This window comes from Macrotis lagotis, chromosome 2, assembly GCF_037893015.1.
Source record: "Macrotis lagotis isolate mMagLag1 chromosome 2, bilby.v1.9.chrom.fasta, whole genome shotgun sequence".
In the NCBI taxonomy this organism is placed as follows: domain Eukaryota; kingdom Metazoa; phylum Chordata; class Mammalia; order Peramelemorphia; family Peramelidae; genus Macrotis; species Macrotis lagotis.
In genome coordinates, this window is record NC_133659.1 from 343,222,038 (window position 1) to 343,247,533 (window position 25,496).

General features: G+C 47.0%; 1 protein-coding gene across 1 annotated transcript in view; it reads left to right on the forward strand.

Annotated features, from left to right (window-relative positions):
- Nucleotides 1-3,405: 3,405 nt before the first annotated feature.
- The window catches only part of PHF21B (PHD finger protein 21B), a 118,537-nt gene continuing 96,446 nt past the window's right edge, over nt 3,406-25,496 (forward strand). Inside the window, exons 1-2 of the mRNA XM_074227319.1 lie at nt 3,406-3,552; nt 5,059-5,124. Coding sequence (XP_074083420.1) covers nt 3,499-3,552; nt 5,059-5,124 — 120 coding nt within the window. The 5' untranslated portion in view covers nt 3,406-3,498. The remainder of the gene's footprint in view (nt 3,553-5,058; nt 5,125-25,496) is intronic.

A 25,496-nucleotide genomic window follows, 5' to 3' on the forward strand; every position in this document is an offset into this window, starting at 1 on the left:
GGAATCTGATTATTCTTTGATTATTGTAGGAACAATTGAAAGATTTATAAAGTGCTCAAGGTAGGTACCCAGGGTACAAAGCAGGTGAAGAACCTCTGCATCTGGGACTGACTTCTTCTATCCTCTTCTTCTTCTTTTTTTTTTTTTTTTTAGGTTTTTGCAAGACAAATGGGGTTAAGTGGCTTGCCCAAGGCCACACAGCTAGGTAATTATTAAGTGTCTGAGACCGCATTTGAACCCAGGTACTCCTGACTCCCGGGCCAGTGCTTTATCCACTGCGTCACCTAGCTGCCCCCTATCCTCTTCTTTTAAAGAGTTGGAATCTGAGGCCCAACATAGCCAAAGGTGAATGAGAACAGAAAAGGGATGTTTGCTTTGATAAAATCATAGCAATGTGCCTTTTGTGACTCCTTTTTCCTATGTCCCAGCTCTTCTTAGGAGACATGAAAACTTGATGGGTGCCATTGGATCAAGAAAGGCAGTATTGTTGAGAGGAAAGATTGGGGGTCAGATGAACCAGGTTCACAATCTGTCCTTGATGATTACCTTAACGGGTAGGTAGCCTAGAGATCAAACTGCTCCACTTGGAATGAAGCATGACCTCCAAGCCCCCCCCCCACCTGAACTCTAGCCAGATGCCAATTACTTACCATTCCAGGGTCTCAGTTCCTTCACCCAATAAGCATCTGTCTTCCAGGGTGGGAGATGAAATGGATGGGAAGCCCTTTGCAGTTTCAAAGTGTTCTGCCAGCTGGTTTTACCTTGATGAGGCCATTCTATTCTGGAAGAAGGGATTTCCTCACCTGGGAGTTCTTACAATGATGAATTTGAAGGTCTACTTTGTGAGATACTTTCCATGGTATGATGTGGCAGGGTCAAGAAATTCCAGTTGGATACTGTGAGGAATATGTGGATGTTTGGGTACCACCAGAATGTAAAGGGAGGACTGTTAGTTTACGTTATAAAGTCTAGTCTGTCTATATTATTGCCTATGGGCAAGGTACCAAGTTAAAGTCAAAAGACTTAGCCTCTATCTGATCAAAAACTGATGAGAGTGCTATTTTTATAGTGCCAACTATTTTTAACTTAACCTGGGGTCTTGACCTTCTCCTTTGCTCATGCTTAGGGAGATCTAGCTATTCTTGCTCTTTAGTATAATGAGCAGGGCAGGGGAAATGTGTGGGGACCAATGGATCCATTAGACTGTGACCCCAGTCTATGATTGATATGAGGGGGCCGGAACAAGGCCTTTCAAAGTCCATAAAAGACCTTGTATTTGGGGGATTTCCTCTCCCCTCTCTCTCCCACCATAAGAGGTGTGCCATTTTGTTGGATATCTTCCTCCGTCCCATGAAGAAAAACATGTAAGCAATTAGTTCAGCCAAGCAAGGCAACTCCAGCCCTGACTAGGCCTCCAGCATTTCAGGGTAATGAAAAGTTTGCAAAGTCCTTCACAGAGATGATCTGGAGGAAGCCTCTCCCACAAGGCTCCGCAGGGGGTCATATCATTGCACTTTACAGAAGAAGATGCCAAGTGACCTGCCATTGAAGGCCCAGTTTGAGCTGAGCACTTCCTTCCTCCAAGTCTAGCTCTTTGCTCCGATGATGGAGAAACAAGGCAGAATTTTTCAACCTCGTGCAAGTGACAGAGTTGCCTTGACCAGACACTTCCCAGGCCTGTGGCTGGGGGCAAGCCACTGACCCTCACCCTTAAAAGAATTAGTGGTTGCTATGCTTCCTAACACCTAGAGCCCTCTAAGAGGGGTGTGCTTTGAAAAAGTCCAAAGTGGGGTTGGCACCAGTTTTGCTGCAGGTTACTCTTGGAAGACAAGAACCAGGTCTGACAAACCCCTAGATCTGCTCCCCATCCTGCCCAAGAGCTCTTGGACATAGGAGCTTTTAGGAAACCTCGACAGAGAGGTGGGGGAGTGACTCTGTCCTGCGTGGGTAGGGTGTTTCCCTGCCCATGATGTGGGCTTTGCCCATGTTGGAAAGAGATGAGTCGTCTCCCCATCCTGGTCTTCCTCTTTGGGCTCCATCAGACCAGCCCCGATGCTTATGGAAAGGTAGAGTCAATCCCTGCTAATACTCCCCCCCAAGGGAAGGAGGCCTTTTGTGACCTGATCTACCCAAGTCACAGAGATAGTGTGATGGGGAAGATGGGGGAGGATGGGGAGCACAAGTCTCACCTCCTACAGTGGAGGTGGGCATCGACCCTGGCCCATCTCTGCTGTGGGGGGCACAAACATTTGGTGCCCAGGGCCCTGCTTCGGGGAAACCCCAGTCCAGGGGGCCTTTTGGAGACCTCCAAGTTGGGATCCGGGTGAGCGGCCGTCTTGTCATTCACCATCTTTTAGGAGGGGAAGGAGAGAGGGAGCAGAAGGAGGGGCGCCGGACCAGTGGCAGGAAGAGTCTGAGGATGGGGGTCTTCGTTTACATTTACAAAGATCTCACAGGGAAGAGCTGGGGATGGGGGGGAAGAGAACTCAGTGTAAGTAGTGGGGGAGAGAGGGGGAGGGGAGGGGAGAGAAAAGGGGGAGATGGGGAAGAGGGCAGGGGGAGAGAGGAAGGGGAGGGAGAGGGGGAGGAGAGGAAAGGGGGGCACAGAGGGGGCAGGGAGAGAGGAAGGGGAGGGGAGAAAAGGGGGGCATAGAAGGGGCAGGGGGAGAGAGGAAGGGGAGGAGAGAAAAGGGGGGACACAGAGGGGCAGGGGGAGGGGGAGGGGAGGGAGAGGGGGAGAGAAAAGGGGGGCATAGAAGGGGCAGGGGGAGAGGGGAGGGGAGAAAAGGGGGCAGAGAGGAGGAGCCGCAGGCCGCCCCGCCCTCCTCCCCGGGCGCGCTCTCGGCGGGGCGCGCGCTCTCGGCGGGGGCGCGCGTGCGCGGGCCCGGCCCTGCCCCGGGACTTTCCAAGTTCCCGGCCGAGTTGGGCCGCGCCCCTCCCCCTTCCCTTGTTCTCGCGGCCCGGCTCGCCGGGGCGCCCAGCGCGCATGTGCGGGCCGGGCGGGGGGCGGGGGGCTCTTTCCGGCCCCGCTCCCCTCCCCCTCCGGCTCGCTCCATCCGGGCACTGCCGAAGGAGCATTGACGGCCGAGGCACAACTTTTTCTCGAGGCCGAGGGAAATCCAGGCGCGCGCTCGGGCTCGGAAATATAGTCCCTGCCTGCTGGGGCCCGACGGCGCGCCCCGCGCCCCTGCCCCCCGCGCCCTCCCCGCGCCCCGCGCCGCGCGCCCAACTTGCTCCGCGGCTCCGGAGTTGCCCCCCCGCGCCCCGCGCCGCCCGGCGCCCGCTCTTTCTTCCGTCCCCCGGGAGCTGGGGGGGGGGGGCAGTGGCTGCCCATCATTTTGGTGGGGGAGGGGGCTGAGTCCTCCCCCCTCCCCCGCCCCTCCTCCTCCTCCTCCCTCGGGAGGACTCGGGGGGACCCTGGCCCGTCCCCGCTCCCCTGCGAGGCCTCCCCGGGAGCCGGGCTCCAACTGGCCGCAAAGTGGCCGGCAAGTTCCAGGGATGGAGCTCCAGAGCCTCCAGGAGGCGTTAAGAGTGGGCATCCAGGGGCACCAGGTAAGTGGGGGCGGGCCCGGGGGGGGAGAGAAGAGAAGAGAAAAGAGAGAAGAGAAAGAGGAAGGGAGGAAAGAAAGAAAGAGGAGAGACAGACAGAGAAGAGACAGAGAGAAAGAAGAGAGAAAAGAGAAGAGAAAAGAAGAGAGAGGAGAGGGAAGAGAGAGACAGAAAAGAGAAGAGAGATAGAGGAAGGGAGGAAAGAAAGAGAGGAGAGAAGAGAAGAGAGGAAGAGGAGAGAGACAGGAGATAGAGACAGAGGAGAAAGAAGACGGAGAGGGAGAGGAGAGGGAGAGAGAGAGAGAGGAGAGAGGAGAGATAGAGAAAGAGAGAGACAGAGGACACAGAGACAGAGAGGAGAGAGAGAAGAGGGAGAGGGAATGGGAGAGAGAGGGGAGAGAGAGAGAGAGAGAGAGAGAGAGAGAGAGAGAGAGAGAGATAGAGAGAGAGAGACAGAGGACACAGAGACAGAGAGGAGAGAGAGAAGAGGGAGAGGGAATGGGAGAGGGAGAGGGAGAGAGAGAGAGAGAGAGAGAGAGAGAGAGAGAGAGAGAGAGAGAGAATGAGAGAGAATGAGAACGGGACTCATATTGGCAGAGTTCTACTCCCCGAGAGAACTGGGATCCCGACTGGCGTGTGCCAAGAGCTCGCTCGGCTGGGGTTACAAGCTCAACCCCCCAACCCAGCAGCCACCTAGTTTCTTCTCTCTGTGTCACTGCCTCCCTCTTCTGTCTGTCTGTCTGTCTGTCTCTCCCCCCTCCCTCCTTCCCTCCCTCCCCCGTTGCTCAGGGCTCCCCAACTATTGCATCGCTGTGGGGGGGGGATTCGGGGTTCGCCTCGCCTCACCTCCCCCCAGGCCGCCGGCCCACTTTGCCAAAGGAGTTGGGCAGAATGTTGCCGGGAGTTGTGCGGCGTCGTGGTCGGAACCCGGGGGGCCCGAGCGTGTGCGCGTGTGAGAGGGAGAGTGTGCCCGTGCGTGCGTGTGTGTTGGAGAGATTAGGACGAGACTTGAATATTTATGAGCTTTGCTCCCAACTGCCTGGCAGTGTTTACTTGGCTCTTTGTTCCTCCGCCCCCCCTCCAGCTCACTCGCGTTCACACACTCGCACACACTCACCCACATCACCCGCACTCGCCCACACTCACGCACACTCGCGCACACTCGCGCTCTTCCTCGCTCTCACTCGCTCGTCTCTCTGGCTTGGGGGGGGGTGTTTTTTAAGAACCCAAGCACTAAACTTGAAAGTCGGGGCGATCCCTCCTTTGGGGGTGCTTAAGGGAGAGACCGGACCAAACTAGTTGCTCCGATGAGGCTCGGCGAGCCACAGGTAAATACGGCCGCCGGGAGGCCTCCTGCGGGCATCCGAGCCCCGGTGCCAGGTGCCGCGGGGGAGCCGCTTCCTCGGGGCCCTCGGCCCGGCGCCCCGGCTTCTCCCTCTCTTTTCCGCCCCCCCCCCCCAGCTCCCCGGCCCGGTCATTCCTTCCTTTCTCTGTCTCCTCTCTCCGCAGAACGGCGACCTCAAGCAGCAGCTCCCCGAGAGGCACCCCCGGCTGGCGGCCCTAACCGAGAGACAAGTAAGGCTGGCTGCGGCCCCGTGCGCCTCTCCGCGGGCCCCGGGGGCCGGCTCGGACAAGTGGGGGCGCGGGCGGAAAGGGCCCTGGCCCGGGGTCCCGAAGTTCTGGGTGGCCCCAGTGGTTCGGAAGCGCCCCCGGATGCCTGTCGGGCCCGGGCCAGGGGGATGGAATCCCCCCCCCCCCGCCGTCCATTTTGGGGCGGTCGACACGGTTTAGGAATGGGGGCGTCGCTGGGGTCTCGGGCTCCTTGGGGCCACTTGACTTTGGCGTGTCTGGGGGACGGGCAGAGGCGACTTGTCAGCAGTTTCTGGTTTCTGGGGCAGAGCTGGCCTGCGCCCCGCACCGGAAGATTCCCCCCCCAACGACCGATTTGTTTTCTGGGTTGGGGAGGGGTCCCCCTCTTTCCCCTTCCCCTTTCCCTCGTGGTTGTCCTGAGGGCCTACCCCGGCGGAAGAGGGAGAAGAAAGACAAACAAGCCGCTCCCCCCCCCCGCCGGTCCCCCCCCCAGCCCGTCCCCCCCCGACCGACCTCCGCGCAGCCCACCTTGCAGCGGCTGCTTTTTTGTTCGTTAAAAATAAAAGTTTCCCTCGGAGATGCGGGCTTGCCCCCCTTCCCCGCGTCCCTCCCCGCCCCTCCCCCGTTCTCTCCTTGCTCGCGGCTGAGGGAAAAGTTGGCCATTGTGAGTTTGTTGAGCTGAGATCAGCTGATGGCGAGGAGCCGGCGTGCCTGGGTTTCAGCACCACGAACAGATGCCGCCGGAGCGGCTTCCACGCTCCGCCACCGCGGCCCCCCTCCGCCCTCCTCCCCTCCCCCTCCCCTCCCTCCCCCTCCCCTGGCTGTACTTCGGCGAAGCCCATCCAGGCTCTGTCGGATTGCAAAGCCCTCCCAGCCGCCCCTCCCCCCCGCCAAGAACTTTCTACCTCGCGTCCAATTGCGTCTCCCGCAGCTTTCCAAAAGCCCCTTTGGCGGAGCCCCCCATGCTCGCCTCATCCCCTCCCCCTCTCTCTCTGCTGGCTTTCCTCTCCTCCCCCTCCCTCTTCTCCTCTCTCTCTCCTTTGCCCCTCCTCTCCCCGACCCCCTCTCTTTTTTCCGCGATTCCCCCCCATTCTTCTCCCCTCCTTCCCTCCTTCCCTCCCCTCCTCTGAATCGGAATGCTGCAGAGCTCAGTCGGACCCAACTTGGAGCGGAGCCTTGCCGCCCCCCCCCCCCGCCCCGCCCCCCCCAGTCAGATGTATTTCTTTGCCACCTCTCGCCCCCCCCCCCCCCCGGGAAGGTGAAAAGAGGAAGACCTCTGGGTGGGGAGGGGAGAGGAGGGGGAGGTCGTGGCTGCTGGGGGGGGCGGGGGGCAGCTCGCTGGCGGAAGCCTGGGGGGGAGATGGGGGGAGGGGGCGCGGAAAGGAAGCTGAGATTGAAAGGGTTTGGGGAAGGAGTAGCAGCGAAAGTTGAAAAGTGATGGCAGCTCGGAGGAGGAATATGGCTGGTTCTGCTGGTCGTTAAGGGAGCATGGAGGGAGAGGGGAGAGAGAGGAAGAGGAGGAGAAGGGAGAGGGAAGGATGGCTTTGGGGAAGGGGAGGAACTGTATTTTGGGGGGTGGGTGGGCATCTTTTTTGCGAAGCCCCTGGCGCCTTCATTGTCCCCGAGGGGGTCGGCCTCCCCCTTGGGTCTGGGAGCTCCCATTTTGTGCGGGAGTGGGGGAGGCTCCTCTCAACAGGGAGAAAAGTCTGCAGAGTTTGGGGTGGGGGAGGGGCCCATTCATGCCGAACATTCCCATTTTGCTGGCCTCGAGGCCATTTTTTGGAGGGGGAGGGGTTAGGATGCTCGCTGCAGCCGAGCACAAAGATGCTTAATCACTGAATGGAGTCCGATCCGAGAGGAAGAGCAGAAGCAGAAGCAAAGCTGCGGGGAAGTGATAACTAAGGGTGCCCGGCACCCTCCTCCCCCAGGAGACTCCAAGTTGCTGACTCTTCCGAGTCCATCCCCAGAGCCGGCCGCCTCCCCCACTGGAGCTCTCTCCATCCTTCGCGGGGCTTCCTGGGGGGGGGGGGGCTGAGATCTGCGGCTTGGGGGAGGGCCCTGAGTTCTGTTGCACCCCTTCCCCGATCGCGCCCCTACTTCCAGACTGCTTCAGTGGGTGAGGAGATGAGCCACTCTTCAGGAGGTGTGGTGGTGGAATCTGGGGGGCCAGAAAGCCCCACTAGGGCAGGCGAGGCGAACAGCATCGTTCGGTTTGGCCAAAGATGGAACCGGGTGCGAGCTGCTTTTTTGCCTTCAGCCTGAACTCCCATAAACCAGGCGCGGACAGCTCCCGCCCTCTTTTCTTTTTTTTGTAAGAAATTCACTTTAAAAACAAACTCCTCCCTGTCCCCTTTATTTTTTTTTTTAAACTCATCTCTAAGTTAGAGAAAAGCTCTGCATAACGATAAAGATTTGGCCTGATGGGTTGGAACTCAGATTTGTGGTTGCAAATGGTTTTTTCCCCAGTTTCCCTTTGTGGCATTTTATCTAACAAGGGCTCGTAAAGAAGGGAGGGAATGGGAGGGGGAGGGGGAAAGAGGAGGGGGGAGGCTGGGGAGGAGGAGGAGGTGGTGTAGCATGCTAATAAACCTGCCTTGTGTCTCTCTCTGGGAAGCCTAGAGTTGAAATCCATCAGAGGTCACCAATGAAAGGAGTTTGGTAGACTTAATGTGAGCTTGGTGAGGCCTTTCCTTCGGAGAGTTGGCTAATGATTGGCAGGCTCCTAGTCGGAAAGGTCATTAAAGGGACTTTCTGAGAAATTTCCAAACGAAACCTGAGGGATCCTTCAGACTTTTGTCTTAACCAAAGCTCATTCTGCTCAGAATAGTGAATGACATCTCCCCCTCCCCCCACCGGGTCTGGACGGTGACATGGGTGAGGAGGAATGTTTCACTGTTCTGGGCTTTTGGAGGGAAGGGAATAAACATTTAATAGGATGGCTCATATGTTCCAGAGACTGCCCTAAACGCTTTACAAATATATAATTTCATCTTTACGACAACCCTGCAGAATAGGTGCTGTTATTGTTACTCCTCATTTTACAGTTGAGACAGAGGTCAAGTGATTTGCCCAGGGTCACACAGCTAGTTTTTCTGTTAAATTTGAACCCACGTCTTCCTGAATAGAAACCCAGTGCACCATCAACTTTGCCATCCTGCTGCCTAATTGTAAGGACAATTTGCTGTCACTTTTGTTTGAGTGTGATGCATTTGTCCCATAGAATGAATTTGTGAATTGACTAAGCCTGGAAAGGCAAACTGCAATGAAGATTGAAGTTCAATTAAGAGGCACACGTGAGTGATGAAATCAATAGACAAATGAATGGATGAGAACATTATCCATATCAATTAGAAATACAGTCATAGCAAGTGATCTATTCAGTGCCCCATTCATCAATTTCCCATTGGATTCCTTGAAATGTGCCATTAGCTTTAAATGTCCTTCCACCAAAAGTTGTACATGTGAATATAGGCAACTTGTTTGAATTGTTATTTAATTTTATTTTACTTTTAAATAGCACAGATAAATGAGGTAGTAGTTTGCTAGGCAATCCAGTGATTCCAGCCTTTGCTTCCACCGTAATGGTTTGGAGGTAGAGAGTGGAGAATATGAACCTTAGATTTTTTTTTTTTTTCAAGGCAATGGGGTTAAATGATTTGTCCAAGGTCATATCATATTGTGTCTTCAATCAGATTTGAACTCAGGTCTATTGCACCACCTAATTACTCCTTAGATCTTCTATTTTTCCCTTTCCCCCCCTCTTTTTTTTTTTTTAAGTTTTTGCAGGGCAATGGGGTTAAGTGGCTTGCCCAAGGCCACACAGCTAGGTAATCATTAAGTGTCTTTGATCAGATTTGAACTCAGGTACTCCTGACTCCAGGGCTGGTGCTTTATCCACTGCTGCCACCTAGCCGCCCCCCTTTCCCTTCTCTTAAAGTGATACCATCAACACATCATGACAAGTACCCTCTTCTTGTTCTATTCTTTGTCATTTTTCTTTAACAAGATGGACTGTGTATAGACTCCATTAGTTGGCCCAACCCCTTGCTATTGGGAGTCTCCATAGAGAGACAATAGCATTTTTATTGAAATCATCAAACTTTGGAGCATTTCTTTGTAAATATCAGCCATCCTATGTGCTGATCTCTTAAAATGATTTTTTTCTTATTATTAAAGAAGTGATCTGCATGGATTGGGGAGCAGCCCATACAATTCTATATGGATGAAGTTGTTCTTTACAACCTCCAGCTTACAGTAGACTCACAAAAAAGTAAACCACACACACACACACACACACACACACACATACCAGATAAAACTGGTCCCAAATACACAAGGGACCAGAAGAAGGTTGCAAATGAAGAGGAGCCTTTTGTGGATAGTTTTGTTTGCTGACTCAGAACAGAGTCTTCTATGAAAAGTAGGAGGGGTACAGATACCACCAGGCAAGTCTTTAGTCCTTGGCAGAAATCACCAATGATGGCAGACTCAGTGGGCTTGGCCTGTGCTTGTATCTTCCAGATGAACTTCTATTTGTATGCATACCTGGGATACTTCTTTAGCAAGCATGAATTTTTGAAGACTCTTTCTCAAGATTATTGTCTCCCTATCATAGATCTGCAGCACCTGGTCCAACACCCTCATTTTTTTCACCTGAGAAAACTGAACCAGAAAGAGGTTAATTGACTTGCTCAAGGAACTAAATAGCAGAGCCAGCCTTTAACCCAAGTCCTCATTTTCTTGTACCACAATGGGGACTTCCCCCACCCCCACCATTTGATTACTTGTGGATTCCTCTCTTAGGAATATCAATATAATCCATTGACTTTCCTTTTGAGGGAATCAATCATTTTTTGAATAAATATTGTATGCAGAGGATATAAAGGCTGGATATGATCTATCCTCATACATTTTAGTCAGCAAATATTTTAAAGCACCTACCATGTGCTAAGTACTGGGCATATAAAAACAGGTCAGAATATGTCCCTGTCCTCAAGGAGCTTCCTGTTGAATGGAGGAGACACATGCAGACACCTATGTATAGTGAGCTATGTGTGGGATAAATTGGAGATAATTAGCCAAGGGAAGACCCTAGAATTAGGGGAAACCAGAATAGACTTCTTGAAGATGATAAATTTTTTTAATCTGGGGTTCGAGGTGGAGATGAGGAGAGAAAGCAGTCCAGGGGGTAGATAGTCATGGAAAATGTCCTCAGCCGGATTGGAAATGGAGTTTCTTCTGGGAGTCATAGCAAGGAGGCCATTGTCCTTGGATTGCCTGAGATTCAGGAGGGTGTAAGGAAATTGGAAAAGTGAGTGTGTAATTTAGGGAGAACTGGAAGGTGTAAGAATGCTGGAAAGATAGGCTTGGTTACCCAGAGCTTTGAGGGCCAAATAGATTTTATAATTTGCTTCCAGAGACGATAGGGTTGAGGTGGGGTGACAGTCAGATCCATATTTCAGGAAGATCTGTTTGACAGCTGAGTGGAGCATGGGCCACAGAGTGGGGGGAAAAACTTGAGACAGAGGCCAATAAGGAGGTTCTAGCTTCAATTCGGGTGTGAGGTGATGGGGGCCTGCACTAAGAGGACAAGTAGGATCAGAGGAGATAAAACTTGAGGGATTCTAGTTGACATTAGGAAGCGTTGACAACAACTGGATATGGGAGACTGAGAGAAAGTGAAGGGTAGATGATACTGTCTCGGTGGAGGGCCTGGTGACTGGGAGGATAGGGGTGTTCTTGATAATACAATAATGACAATAACAGGATCCTTCCTTTCTCCTTCCACGCCCAATGGGGTACCATCTACCTTGCTTGTACACCTTCATTTGAAAGGCTTTTTCTACTCATCTACCAACTCTTTCCATGGAGCCATATCCCTCTTTGATTTTGTTCTTTCTTTCCTTTTCCTGTGATTTTTCTCCTTCCTTCTTTCTCATTTCTTCTTCCTTTCCCCATTTCCTGTCCTCTTTTCCTGTTCCCATCCCCTCTTTTGTCCTCCTTCCCTTTTATATCTCTCTCTCTCTTCTCTCCCTGCCCTACATTTCTGACTACTCTTGGAGAGGGTCTGGCTTAGGAAAAGCCCAGGTCTGGGTCAAACTGTACTGGGGGCACTGCTAGGGAGGATGATTCCCCCTTTGTATCTTTCATCTTTCTTTCTTGCTGTTCTTGTAGTTGCTTGGCTCACTGCTGAGTAGCCATCAGAGTAGCTGAGAAATATCCTTTCTACCTACTCTAAAATGTTTGCTTTGATATTTTAGCCACTTAAAAGATCAGCTGTTGGAAGAACACAGCTGATCTCTCTTATTGCATTTATTCAGTGAGCTATCTCTGATCACTGCCTTTGATCCCATAAATAAGCTTCTTTAGGGGAGTAGTGGACCTAGCAAGTTCCCCTCCCAAGACCATTGCCTACAGAAAATGGGGCTAGGGTCCCCCTAGAGTCAAGCTTTATCACATACAAGGTACTTTCTACCCATCACTCTGTTGGGGAGATGAGGCCCTTAATGGGTGGGCATTGGCCCCATTTTATAGATGGTACTGAGAACCAGAGTTGAAGATGAAAAGGCTCACCAAGAGTCAATTAGACTTGGATCCTTTTGACTATGTCTCATAGAGCGTCAGATCTAGTGGGTCTTGGAATAGGAAAGAAGTTTGCAAAGTGTTGTACATCTATTATCTTCAAGCTGTGAGGTAGGTGCTCTTTTTATCCATTTAATAGATGAGACCTAAGCTGACAGAATTGGCCTGAGCTGCCCTGGGGCAGTGTTGGAGCTCAGGTCTTTCTGATGCCAAGTCTAACCCTCTCTTCATGATGCTACCTAGCTAATGTACAGAGAAGTCCTAGGAGAGCCCCGTCCAATTCCCTCCTTTTATACATGGGCAAACTGAGGCCTGGTATGGAGCAGTCATTTATTCTGAAAGCATGTAGCTCTCAGGTCTATGGAATACCAGGCTTGTTTTTTTCTCTGTGGAATGGTAGAAGTCGCTCCAGGTTGTGAAGAAGAGATTGAGGCTTTGATTGGAGATGGTTTCAGGGGACAGTGTGAGGGATGTAGCCAGTCTCTAGTCCTAAAGCACTGTGCTTTCTCTGCTGGCCTTTCTGTCAAGAAAGGGGGATTCTATTCTCCCTCGTGCCTGTGGAAACCTTTCTTTTACCTTTATGGGACACCTGACAGGGCTGTCCAATGGCAGCTACCATTTATATGAAGCATCATGGACAGAATTCTGGACCTGGTACTGGGAAGGCCTGGATTCAGAGGACAAAAACAATATCGCTTACAGACCAGGTGTCTGTAGACATTCAGTTGTCCGAGCTTCCATTTCTTCCTCTACCGACTGGGAATAATGATATTGAAACTATCATTGAGATGTAAAGACTTTATCAAGGCCAGTTATATATTACTATTATTATTGTTGCTGTTGATATTCTTTAGTGCTTCATTGGCACAAAACATTTTCTGTCTTCTCAAAGACCTGTGAGGAGAGGCAGCGTAGATACTCTTTTTGTTTTATGGCTGAGGGGAAAAAACGAAGAACTGGAAAAATGAAGTAGATTTGTCCAAGGTCTCCCAGCTAGTGAGGGGTCAAACCTGGATTCCAGCTCAGATAGTCTAAGGAAACAAGCTATCCCTGTCCCTCAAAAGTAAAAATCAAAACAACAGTGTTCTTTGAGCTTGGATAATAATAATCACTTGTTTGTGGCACTGAAGTTTGTGAATCTCTTAACAGACAGAACATTGGGGTGACAGCTGAGTGGATAGCAAGCTGGGCCTAGAGTTCAGACCTAATCCAACCTCAGACACTTACTAGCTGTTTGACCCTGGGCACAGTTCTGTAAATGAAAATTCTGGTAGCGCTTCTCTTCTAGGGCAATCACCCAAGGGAAGTTCTCAGCAAACTGTAATGTACTGGAGAAGTTGTTTTAACTTTTGTTTGAGGCCTGAATGGCAGGTTGAGATTGGGGCAGAGATACTTTCAGAGCCTCAACCAGTTTGGGATATGAAATGAAGGGGGGACCAGGAGAAAGGGAGAATAGAGGAAAAGAAGTGCCAGTTTAACCCTCTGCTTTCAGGACAGGGTGGGAGAGTGAATAGAAGACCTGTCTTGGAGAGAATCATGAGGACCTCCATCTGGGTCCAGCAGCTGACTTCCTGACCCTGTACTCCTAGGCACTGTCATTCAAAATTTCAGAGCAGATAACCAGTCTGCTTAGGCAGAGACTGTCTTCTTGGGCATTTCTTACATCAGAATTTAGGTTACCCATCCTAGGTGTTCACGTGGACTATTTGTCCATGTCCAATATGTGGCAGAGCATTCTGAACTTGTTATTGATTCTTACCAACCAACCAGTTTTACACCAGTGAAATCAGTGTCCAGGTGCCAAGAAAATGCAGTTCAACAAAATGCAAATTAGATTTGGGCATAGCAAAGAATTCAGCTGATGCAGCCTGAGCTGTAACCAATGTAAGATGAGTGATACCAATTTGCCTAGAAGCAGGCCTGGGAAGCCTCTTCCCTAGTTCCTGCCTCCCCATGACCCCATTCCCCAAGGACTGCAGGAGTCACCCAAATGAGGCTCAAGCTTCTCAGGATAGAAGATGGTTGCTTCCATTCTCTTTGGATGGATGTGTACAGCAACTTCCACTCAATTATTTTCATCTCCTTCCTCCTTCTGATTCAGGAACTTATTGTTGTATAGAAGTAATTTCCAGAAGGTCACATAACTTGCCGAGGCAGCTCTTCGCCCACCATCTTGCCTAGCCAAAGCCTCTCTGGAAAGCTAAGGGGTTAACATGCAGGGACTAGGAAGACCAGAGGAGGTGGCTTTCAGCCATAAATCAATAAAACTGTCCAACAGTCAGAACTTATATTGGGAGGATCCCCAGAATTTTGGGAAAAGGACACTTTTCATTTTTACTGAGGAAGAAACTGAGGCACAGATAGGGGAAGCAGCACCCAGGAAGTGTCCCCTCTGACCCTAACCCCGACCTTAGACTTCAAGACCAGGGTCTCCTTGCTGAACTCTCTAGATCACCTTTGCCACAGAACTTTGGCTACAAGCTGAATGATCACTTGGCAGATGCTATGTAGGGGAGCTCTACTTCATGTAGGATTTGGATGAGAAGGTCCTTTCTAATACTATAATTTTCTTTCTGCTAGTCACTGGTCTTTGGATTCCGTAACTCTGGGAATTGTTGGGGGTGTTTGTGTGTGTGTGTGTGTGTGTGTGTGTGTGTGTCGCGCATGCATGCATATGTGCATGAACTAGCACAAATGTCCACCTTTGAGTTGGAATGTAAGAGCCAGCAGAGTCTGAAAAGCCTAAAAGAAGTATGGACCAGTCCCTCCAACTTATTTTATTTTGTTGTCCCAAACTCCTCAGATTGACTTAGGTCAGGAAAGGATATATCTACAGAATTCTGAATACTTAAAGACTGGGGTAGATTCCAGAGCTTGGATTCAGCCTTCATTTTGGATTTGGGGTTGCTGCTGGATCAATTTGCTTACATTTTAGAGCTCAAGGTGATTTTGAACCTTTGAGTGCAATTTCCTCAGTTCTCAGATGAGGAAATTGAGGCACACACAGAGAGAAAAATTTCATTGAAGACAGAAGAAGCTGGTATTGAGCTTCTGTTGGGAAAACTCTGGCGCCCTATATAAGTTGGAAAACCACTAGATTCAATGGTAGTGTTTTTATGAACCATGTAGAATGTTTGTATGAGCCTTCTGAGTATGACAAGCAAAGGGTTATGGCACAGTTGAGGCACAGAATCATATAATCTCTGAGCCCAGTGGGATTCTTCAGGCATTGAGTCCACCTCTGCCTGAATATTATAGCAAAGTATCTCTGACTACTGGTCATATTGAGCCTTTCTGGGACCTTCAGGGACAGGGAGCATCCCATTTTCTTTTAGATAGTTCTAAATATCAATTGGACAGCTAGATGGAAAAGTGGATTTTTCTTTGCCAAGAAGACGTCAAATGGGAATGCAAAGAGATAGATATGACTGAAATGACTGAACAACAACAAAATCAGAAGGGGCATACCAGAAAAAGGATTGTGTGTCAAAATGTAGGTCTTTTTTTATACAGTTGACATTCCCTTTTATGCGTATAAGATATATCCCAAATAGGGTCACGAAGAGTTGGACATGATTGAAAAATTCCTGAACAACAAAAATTATCATTGTTTCCATATATCAAGTTGAAATCTTCTTCCCTTTCTTTCTAGTTCTTTCATCTGGGGTCAAGCCTAAACTCTCATATGCATGACTTCAAATACTTGGACAGAGTTATCCTGCTCCTCTCAAGTCTTCATCATGCCAGAAGTCCTCTGACTCTTCTTTGTATCTTTATAGGGCATGAGTTTTCAGGTCTTTTTATCATTGGGCATCTTGGGATGCATTTTAGATGGTTGATCGAAAATGTGGTGTCTAGAATGTGGTCTGACTAGTACGGCAAATAGTGAAATGTTACTGTTTGTACTATGGACACTAGTCCTTTCTTAATGGCACCTATATTGTCATTGGATTTTTTTTTAACAGTCTCACTGCACTTAACTCAAATTGATCTTATAATCTACTGCTTTCCCCTTTTCCCCACCTCTAGTTCTTTGTATTTTCTTTTTGTAATCATTAATTTTAATTGATATCTTTGGTTTACATTCTCTTCATGTCGTAATGCATCCTTCCCCCACTCCCAACTCTTTACCCAAGGACAGAATAAAAAAGACAGGGACTATGAGAGAAATTTAGTTGCATTATCCTACATAAATTGACTGTGACAGAGTTCCACCTGTAATCTTTTACTTCTGCAAAGAAGGGAAGGAGCTACATTGTTCCCACCTCTTGTTTAGAGACATTTGTTTTTAATTACATAGTGTTCAGTTTCAGATTTTTGTTCTTTCCATCAAAATTATTGTTTTCAATGTGTAAATTCTTTTTTCCTGGTCTTGCTTCCTTCACTTTGGACCAGTTTGTCTTAGTTTTTCCATAATTCTTTGTATTTATCACATTCATTGCTTCTAATGATGTAAGAATAGTCCCTTACTTTGATATACAACAGCATTCCCCTATGCATGGCCATCATTTTTTTAATTTATGGAATCTTTTTTTTTTCTTTTGGTCATCAGATTGCTTAGAATGTGTTGAGCCATGAGAATTTTGGTCAGTGGGGGCCTGGATATTTTTGTCATTTTCTTTTCATAATTGAAAATTGCTTGCCAGAGCAGTTGGACCAATTCACAACTTCACCTGAAATTCCTAATTGTCTTTCTGTTTTACTTTGCTCATCTTTTTTCATCTTTGACAGTTTGCCTCAGTCCTTTTTCAGAAGGATCATGAAGCCTTGCCTCTGCTCTTTTGTGTTTGTGCAATGCCAAGGAAAATTTCAGTTAAAACTGATCAAAACCCATCACATATAGCATTGTTGGCATTGGCAATAACTTCCATTGACATTCACAGAGCACTTTGTAGTCTCCATAGACATTCTTTGCTCGTTTGATTCTCCTAACAACCTTGAGGTACATTTATGTGGGGGGAAACAGGATAGCGATTATTCTCCCCATTTTCCAGAGGAAGAAACTGAAGCTTAGTGAAATGAAGGGGATTGTCCACTAATGACATAATAAGTAGGAACTGGAAGTGGTCTCTGACATTTTTCATGATCATCCCTTTTCTCTTTGTGCCTAGGGATTTGAATCCCTTGATTGAGGGCAGAGCTCAGAATAATACCCAGGACAGGTGAAACTTCATTCTCTAATTTTCCCTTTCATGAAGCTCTTAGAATCCTCATTTGTTATTTAAAGATTTGCAAATAGAGTGAAAACTTTTTTTAACTGTGAAGAGGATCCAAAATATTCTCCCTGGATAGTTAGGCAGATTTGAGTGTGTATGGGGGTATGGGGAGGAAGAAGATGATATATATGAAAAAGGAGTAGGGCAAAGAAGAGAGGGATAAAAGATTGAGGGGGGGGAAGGAATGAGGAAGAGGAGAGGAAGAGAGGTCTTTCTCTTGGATGTCATTCAAGCAGAAAGTCAATAATGTGAAAAGGTCCTGCACAAGTGGTGACCGTCAGAACGATTTGAATATGAGATGGAGACTACCAAGTGACATGTAATGTTTTCATAATCATTGATGCTAACTCATCCTGTGATTAATGCTCCTCAAGGGAAGAGTCCTGGAGGAAACTTCTGAGTCTGAAGCACAGGATTCCGAAAGGATGTCATTGGAGCTGGGAATCTAGGGAGGCCTGAGGGAGTCTGGCAAGAGCAGGAAGTGTTCCTCTTTTCACATTTCTTTCCCCAGCTTATTTCATAGATGAGGAACTGAAGCAAACAGGGTGAAATGACTTGCCCAGGATCATACAGCTAGAAAGTGTCTGAGGCTGGTTTTGAACTCTGGGAGATGAATCTTCCTGATTCCAAGCCTTCCACTCTACCTACTGAACCCCCAGGTACCCCTAGATGTGATAGGACAGCTATTGTGGATGAATCATTTTCTATAAGGTTAACAATGAAAGTCAGTCCAAAGAGGGTTGGCCAGTGGAGAGGATAGTGGAGTTCTCTGACATTGGAGTACTTGAGGCAGAGGCTGGTGCCCACTTGGGGCCATTTTTTGGGGGGTGTTGTAAGGCAGTGGAGTTAAGTGACTTTCCCAAGATCACACAGTTAGGTAATTATTAAGTGTCTGAGGTTGGATTTGAACTCAGGTCCTCCTGACTCCAGGGCTGGTGCTCTATCCACTGTGCCACCTAGTTACCCCATGGCACCAAAATTAATTGAATCAAGTTCTTTAAGTATTCTGGGATTCTGGGAAATGTCTGAAGAACTTGGAGGATGCTGTTTCTCGATGATGGCCTTTCATCCATGTGTGGGATGGATGGGGACACCTGAGCCTTTCTTCTTGCCTCTGACTAACTGTGTGACCTTTACTATGACTCCTTGTCTGTCAAATGAGATGAATAACAACAACTCTAAGGTTCTTCCTATTCTTCCAAGGCCCTTCTGGATTCAAGGTTTTGCCTGCATCCATTTTGTATTGACTTGTCTCTTTAAAGGCATTGTCTCCTGGGTCAGTGGGCTGGAAGCTTCTTGAGGACAGGGATGATTTCTCTTTGTCTTTGCATTCCCTGTATCTGGCACACAGTAGACTTTTACATTAAAGTGGACAATCTTCAACTTGAGAGTGAATCTTCTTGTACATCTCAGAGTCAGGTGACTGGAGCATTTCTGTTGATGGGAGACCCACTGGAGCCCCCTTGCCCTTCTCCCCCCAAAGCCAACATCTCAGTGAAGTACTGTGATGAACCAGTGTGGCTAAACTGTCTGGATTGATCCAGCGGATGGGAATCTGAGTCCAGTGGATGGTCCTCCATGTGGTCCCCATTGAAGCACAGCCTGGCAGCCTTTTCAGAGTATCCTTCAATGAACTTGCTTCTCACCAGTCTCTTAGCAACACATTTTGTCACGTCCTAGCTCAGGAGGCTTGGCCATGTGCGACTGACAGTATTGCTACAGTCATTTATTTTCTTGAGGACCTTCCACCCCCGCCTTTTTGTTGTTGTGGTGGTTGCACTTCTTGGTGACTCTACACAAGGATCGTCAGACAAACCTCCCTCCCTCCCAACTGGTCCATTCAGATTGCTGCTGCTCAGTGATGCTGATGAAAGAGGCATCCACTCTCAGCCTCCCTTCCCTAGGAGAAGCTATAAAGTTTTCAATGGATGTGTCTCAAATGGAAGGCCGCCTCCACTCCCACCCAACTTGAAGGTCACTGACTATTTTTGGGAAAGTTACCATTCTCTATCTGCTGGTTATATGCTCACACTTGATTCTCAGTATTCCTTTTTAGCTGGAATGGAAATGGGACTTATGCCCCTGGTCTTGGATGGGCTGGGTCCTGAAGGGCAGCTAACTTTCTGTAAGTCCAGGTATAACTGGACTGAGATGCTCTTTGATCAAACCTCAACCCATATCACATAAACTCCCCAAGCCTCAGTGTCAGTTCCTTTCTGATCCATGCTGTGTCCTACAAAGAGTGAGTTTCCTGAGCTGTCCCTAAAATGGCAGAGCTGAATGACAACACGTATAGTCCTTGAGGGTTTGCAAACCCTTTTGTTGATGTCATTCCATTTATTTTTCATAACAAGGCTTTGAGGCCAGTGCCATTATCAAGGATGAGGCTCAGAAAAGGCAATTGACTTGCCCAAGGTCACACAGCTTTTAAAAAAATTGGTATTTTATTTTTTCAATTAAATGTTATGAAAGTTTTCTAACATTCATCCATATGCATATACGTATTTTTAAGTTCCATAATTACCTTTCACCTTCCCTTACCACCCTCTCTCCCCTCAGTGGCAAACAATCAGGTGACCACACTGTTGTGTTTAGCATGTTTACAGATGAGTCATTTTTGGTATGAGGAATTAGGATGAAGGGAAAAGAAAGGAAATCATGAGATAGGAAAGAAAGACATAGAAGAAAGTTTTAAAAAGTGAATGTCATTTTCATTCAGCTTCTGGAGAGTTTTGTTTTGTTTTTGTTTTTCTCCCTTTGGATGGGGATAGCATTGTCCATAGTTGGTCTCCTAGGATTGTCCCAGCTCTCTGAACTGCTGAGAGCAGCTGCAGCTATCAAAGCTGATCAACACACATTGTTGTAGATTACACATTGTTCTCTTGGTTCTGCTCCCTTTGCTTGGCATCAGATCCTGTAATTCATTCTGTGCTTCTCTGGAGACTGACCATTCTTGATTTCTTATAGAATAATAATATTCCATAACTTGTTCAGCCATTCCCCACATCCTCTCAATTTCGAATTCTTTGTCACTACAAAAAGCTGCTATGAATATTTTGGAACATGTGGGACTTTCCCCCCTTTTTTAAGATTTCTTCTGGATATAGGTCTAGTATTGGAATTGTCTAGATAATTATTAAGTGTCTGAAGTTGGTTTGAATTTAGGTTCTCCTAACTCCAGGGCTGATATTCTACCCACTGTGCCACCTAGCTGCTCTCATGGAAGCATTTTGAATAGGGGAGTCATATAATTACACATGGGCTTTTGTGTTTATCAGTTTGGCAATTTTAGAAGATAAACTAGAGAGATTTGAAACTTAGCAGGTGAGTTCAGTGAAGAAGCTCTTGTAGTAGTGAGATTGAGAGATGTTGAGGTGATTGAGAATGGTGGCCATTTCATGATTGGGAAGCCAGTTGTTTTCCAACATATTAGCTACCCCTCCTTGTTTGTTGCTATCTTCAAGTCTTTTTAAAAATATAACATTCAATTCCTCCCTCCATCTGTTACATGTGTAAAAGCAGTTTTTAACATTTTTTTTTTAAGATTTTGCAAGGCAGTGGGGTTAAGTGGCTTGTCCAAGGCCACACAGCTAGGTAATTATTAAGTGTCTGAGGTTGGATTTGAACTCAGGAACTCAGGTACTCCCGATTCCAGGGCCGGTGATCTATCCACTGTGCCACCTAGCTGGCCCCCCAGTTTTTAACATTTAAAAAAAATGTTGATTTCCAAATTCTTTCTCCTTCTCCTACTCTCTCCATGAGATGGTTATTAATCTGATCAAAATTCTGTATCAATCTGACATAGATTCTATATATGTAATCATGTAAAACATTTCCATATTAGTCATTTTGTAAAAGAAAACTCAAAAAATAAAATAAAAAAGGAAAAAGAAAGTGAAAAATAGTATACTCTGATCTGCTTTTAGAGGCAGTTCTTTCTCTGGTGGCAGATAACATTTTAAATCATGAGACATTTGGAATTATCCTAGATCATTGTGTTGCTGAGAAAAGCGAAGTCATTCACATTTGATATTGATACAATGTTGTTGTTACTGTGTACAATGTTCTCCTGACTCTGGCCTACTTCATTCTGCATCAATTCATATTAAGTCTTTATAGGTTTTTCTGAAATCGTCATAGTAATATTCTTTCACAATCATTTACCACATCTTGTTCAGCCATATGGACATCTCCTCAATTTCTAATTCTTAGCCACAAGAAAATGAACTGCTGTGAAAATGTTTGTGCAATTAGGTTCTTTTCTTTTGATCTCTTTGAAATACAGACCTAGTAACGGTATTACTGGATCAAAATGTGTGCACACTATGTGTGCATAGTTCCAAATTCTCTAGAATGGTTGAATCAATTCAGAACTCCACCAGCAGTTCACTTGTAAATCTTGAGAGCAATCGGTCTTCACTTATCTCCAACTCATTAAGAAAACTGTTTGATAGTTCAGGACCAGGTCTTAATACTGAACCAGGATACACCACTAAACACCTCCTGCTCTGTTGACATGGAGTCATTGATGACTTCTCTTTGAGTTTTCCATTTCATGTGCACCTATCTGACCCATGGCTTCCCCCAGTAACAACAAGAGCAGCCAGAGAAACTATGGTAAATGATCTGCTGAAGTCCTTTTCCTAGAGCCAGACCTCTGATCTTGTGGTGTGGTAGCTTTGTCAGACAGGAAATTAAGTTAGCTTTGTGGGATCAGTTGATGGTGAAACTGGGTGGGTTTCTGGTGATTGATTACTACTATCTTTTCTAGACATTTACTAGCCTTCCCTTGAATATTTCTTTCTATAGCAGGCCTATAATTTCATTAGTATATAGAACCCCTCTAGTAAGGAAATCTCCTCTACTAATGTGGGTCAATTCTGGGGCACTAGGAGGTTAAGTGCCTTGTCCAGGGTCATCTGTAGGCCAGACTTTCTCAGATCTTTTGGAGGTCAGCTTTCAAATCATTGCCTCTTCCTGTTTCCCCCTTCAGTAATATCTTACAGAATTTTGCCAGGAGTTCAGTTAAAAAAATTTCTGCCCTCTTGGAAGTTAAGAGTCTACTGAGGAGTTGTAAAATGTACAAAGATAAGTAAACATTGTGATGTGAGGAATAAGAGAGATGGACTCAGAGTGGGAAGAGACCAGAAAAGGCTTACTGGAAGAAGTGGCACTGGAGCCAATTCTTGAAGGAAGCTAAGAATTCTAAGAAGTAGAGAGGATAAGGGAAGGGCATTCCAGGCATAGACATGAATTGGGCAAAGGCATGAAAGTGGCAGATGGTAGGTCATCTTTGGGGAATTGAGAGCAGGCTAGTTTGACTGGAAGATAGCAGATTTTGAGGGAAGTTTTGTGAAATAACTGCAAAGAGGAGTTGGTACAAGGTCAGGCCAAAGAACTCATGTTTTGTCCAAGTGGTAATAGGGAACCAATGGATGATTCTGAGCAGATGAGGTGATGATTTGAACTTTGCCTGAGAATGATAAGTAGAAGGTGGTGAGTAAGAGAGAAGAGACTGGAAGCAGGGAGATCAATTAGAAAGCCTACTGCTGTGGTCCAGGGAGGATGGAATCCAGAAAGTCTGAACTTGGGAGCTGGTGGAGCAGTAGAGGACAAGATCTGTTAATGGATTGTTTTTGAGGATGGAGGGTCTTGTAAATAACCGATTTGGAACCTAATCAGTAGAAAGTTGGAGACATACTGCACATTAAGAAGGATATTTGGGTGAGGAAGGAAGACAGCTTATTTTTTATCTTAACTGTGGTGAGTCTAAGATGATGGTGAGATAGCTCAATGATGCCCTGTAGACTGGAGTTGAAGAAGATACTGACTTGACTTGGAGCTCTGGGAGTCCTTGTCAGAACCAAGTTAAGTTAGCAAGCATTTGAAGAAGTGCTTTCAGTGTGCCTGGCTCTGGGTTAAAGCTTGGAAATGCAAATATAAACAGGGAAGCTACAAAGGGTTGGGTGGGGGCTGGGGTGGGAACTTATCGGCCTGAGCTGCCCTAAAAATGGAGGCCCGGCCAGGGCCCAGTCCTAGGCACAGAGCATCCAAGCTTAGAGGACCTTGATCTCATTTAGTCCCAGGGATTAGAGCTAGAACTTCAAAGGGCTACAGAGATCCTCCCTTTACAGAGGAGGAAACAGAGGTCTGGAGAGATGAATTAGTTATCTGAAGTGAGATTGCCTCTGATTCCAAAGCTAACATTCTTTTTGTTTTCCCAGGCTGCCTCAGATCTTCTCATTTGATCATATTATTATTTTATATTGATTTTATTATCATGTATTCCAGAATCCTGGAGTCCAAAGATCACATTTTTAAAGATGAAGGAACTGAGCCCCAGGGATGGGAGGGGACTTCTCCAAGGCCACACAATCAATTCCCTTGCTTCTTTGCTTTGCTTCTTCTTTCCTCAGCTCCAGAACAGTTCTGACTCTTGTTATTAGTGCCATGATATAAGATGGGATTATCTCTTCCCATCTCTGGGCATTGGTTTCTCCAGGTGCAGGATAAGGGACTTGGACAAGGATGCTTTGAAAATTCCTTTGTGTTGGGGCAGCTAGGTGGTGCAGTGGATAGAGCACTGGAATCAGGAGTGCCTGAGTTCAAATTCAGCCTCAGACACTTAATAATTGCTTAGCTGTGTGACCTTGGGCAAGTCACTTAACCCCATTGCCATAATTTTTTTTAAAAGGTAAAAAAAAATTCCTTTGTGGTCTCTGAATCACAGACCTGGCAATGATAGATTTATGTGGTGACTTTTGACCCATTTTAAATGACTGAGTGACCAGGAGAGTCTCCTAGCATCAGCCTATTTACCACCAACTGAAATGAAGTAGAGGTTCTTTTCTGTAAGGACAAAGATAGCAAGTTAGACTGAAAGGGTGGACAGAGAGATCACTGAAAAGGCATTCAAAACTTGGGTAGCCCAACACACCAGAGACAAGGTAAAGCAGTTTCTCACTAGTAGAATGTGGATATTGAAAGAATGAGCCTTTGCTTCTTGGGAGACACTAAAATAACTTTTCAATGGGAAATGAGGAAGTCCCCCCCACCCTAACCTATTGAGTGATCCTTTTCCTGGGGTAAACATATATGAGTATAGACAAGAAAAATTTCTGCAGGGAAAAGGTTGGTAGTCTTCCATCTGCATTGTGTGAAGGTGTACCACCTTGGAAGCCTGGACGTTTTGAAAGTCTGTGTTATAAATAAGCTAGTATCCTTTCTTCTCTCAGCAGAGCTGGAGAAATAGTCCAAGCAGCCTGAAACCACTCAAAACTTTCCTGCTACAATGCTGAATTATGGGAAGAAGAAGTAATTGACTCTAATTGGAAAAAAAGAGACTTACCTTACTGGTGTGGGGGGAAAATTAATTCATTTATTAATGGTTCTTGGAAGACACAGGTGCCCCATACTGAGAGCTACCCAGAATTCTGGTAATGTTCAAAATTATATAGGTTAGAAGAACTTTGATCCTCCCCTCTGAGTCCTAATGGGTCCTCATCATGGGGGCAGGGGGGTACAGTCTTAAGACACATCAACCCTTTAGAACCTCACTAAACGGGCACACTTGTAAAGGTCATAGACCCTAGGTCAGTTCTTGACAAGTTTGAGCTAATTTACAGCCCCCCCGCCCAGAAAGGCAACTTGATCTCTGGCAAGGGGGCTGCATTTAGCTCACTAATTGGTCAGTTATTTCTTTAATCACCTTTCCTTTTTTGTCTAACTTTCCCATTACTTTAAACAAGGCTTGCATCATTTGGCTCACACAAAGACCTGACAATCCTGACTTTTGTAATGTATTATCCTCTTTTTAAAAAAAAAATATTTAAGGCAATGGGGTTAAGTGACTTGCCCAAGGTCACACAGGTTGGCAATTAAGTGTTTGAGACCAGATTTGAACTCAGGTCCTCCTGACTTCAGGGCTGGTGCTCTATCCACTGCGCCACCTAGCCTCCTCATCTGTGAGATTCTTGCAATATCCTCTCTCATTCTTGTGAAAAACAAAATACTCAATTCTTTCTCACAGTGTCATTTCCCTAAATGAGACTCAAGCTTCATGATGGTAGGGTCTGTGTCATATCTAACTCACTTTTCCTAGAGGACTAAGGCTTCATATACATTTAAATGCTCAGATGGATAGGTAGGAGGGTTGAAATAAATATTTTAAAAACTACAGAGAATAGAATGAAGTCCCACAAACCAGGTCTTTCACCAGGGTTTCTTCTTATTCATCTGTTTGAGTAGGGGAGGGAAAGTGCAAAGCCTGCCTTTAGAAATAGGACCTTAGAGACTCACTTTTCCTTTTCCTCTTGGACAAAGACATGGGTGAGAGGAAAGGTTCAGCTCTCCCTTATTGGATTCAGAGCATAGTCATCAGAGATTGTTCCCTTGGCTGCCCTGTGGGGTGATATTTGAGGCAATGACAGCCAACGTCAGATCTTCTCCCCTGACTGAAGTCCCTGGCTCACAGGATCACTGAGAGTGTCTGCAGGTGGCTTGGCTGACCAAGTCTGCTCTCTGTTCCCAGCAGTTGCTCCCATATTTTCACATGGGTCT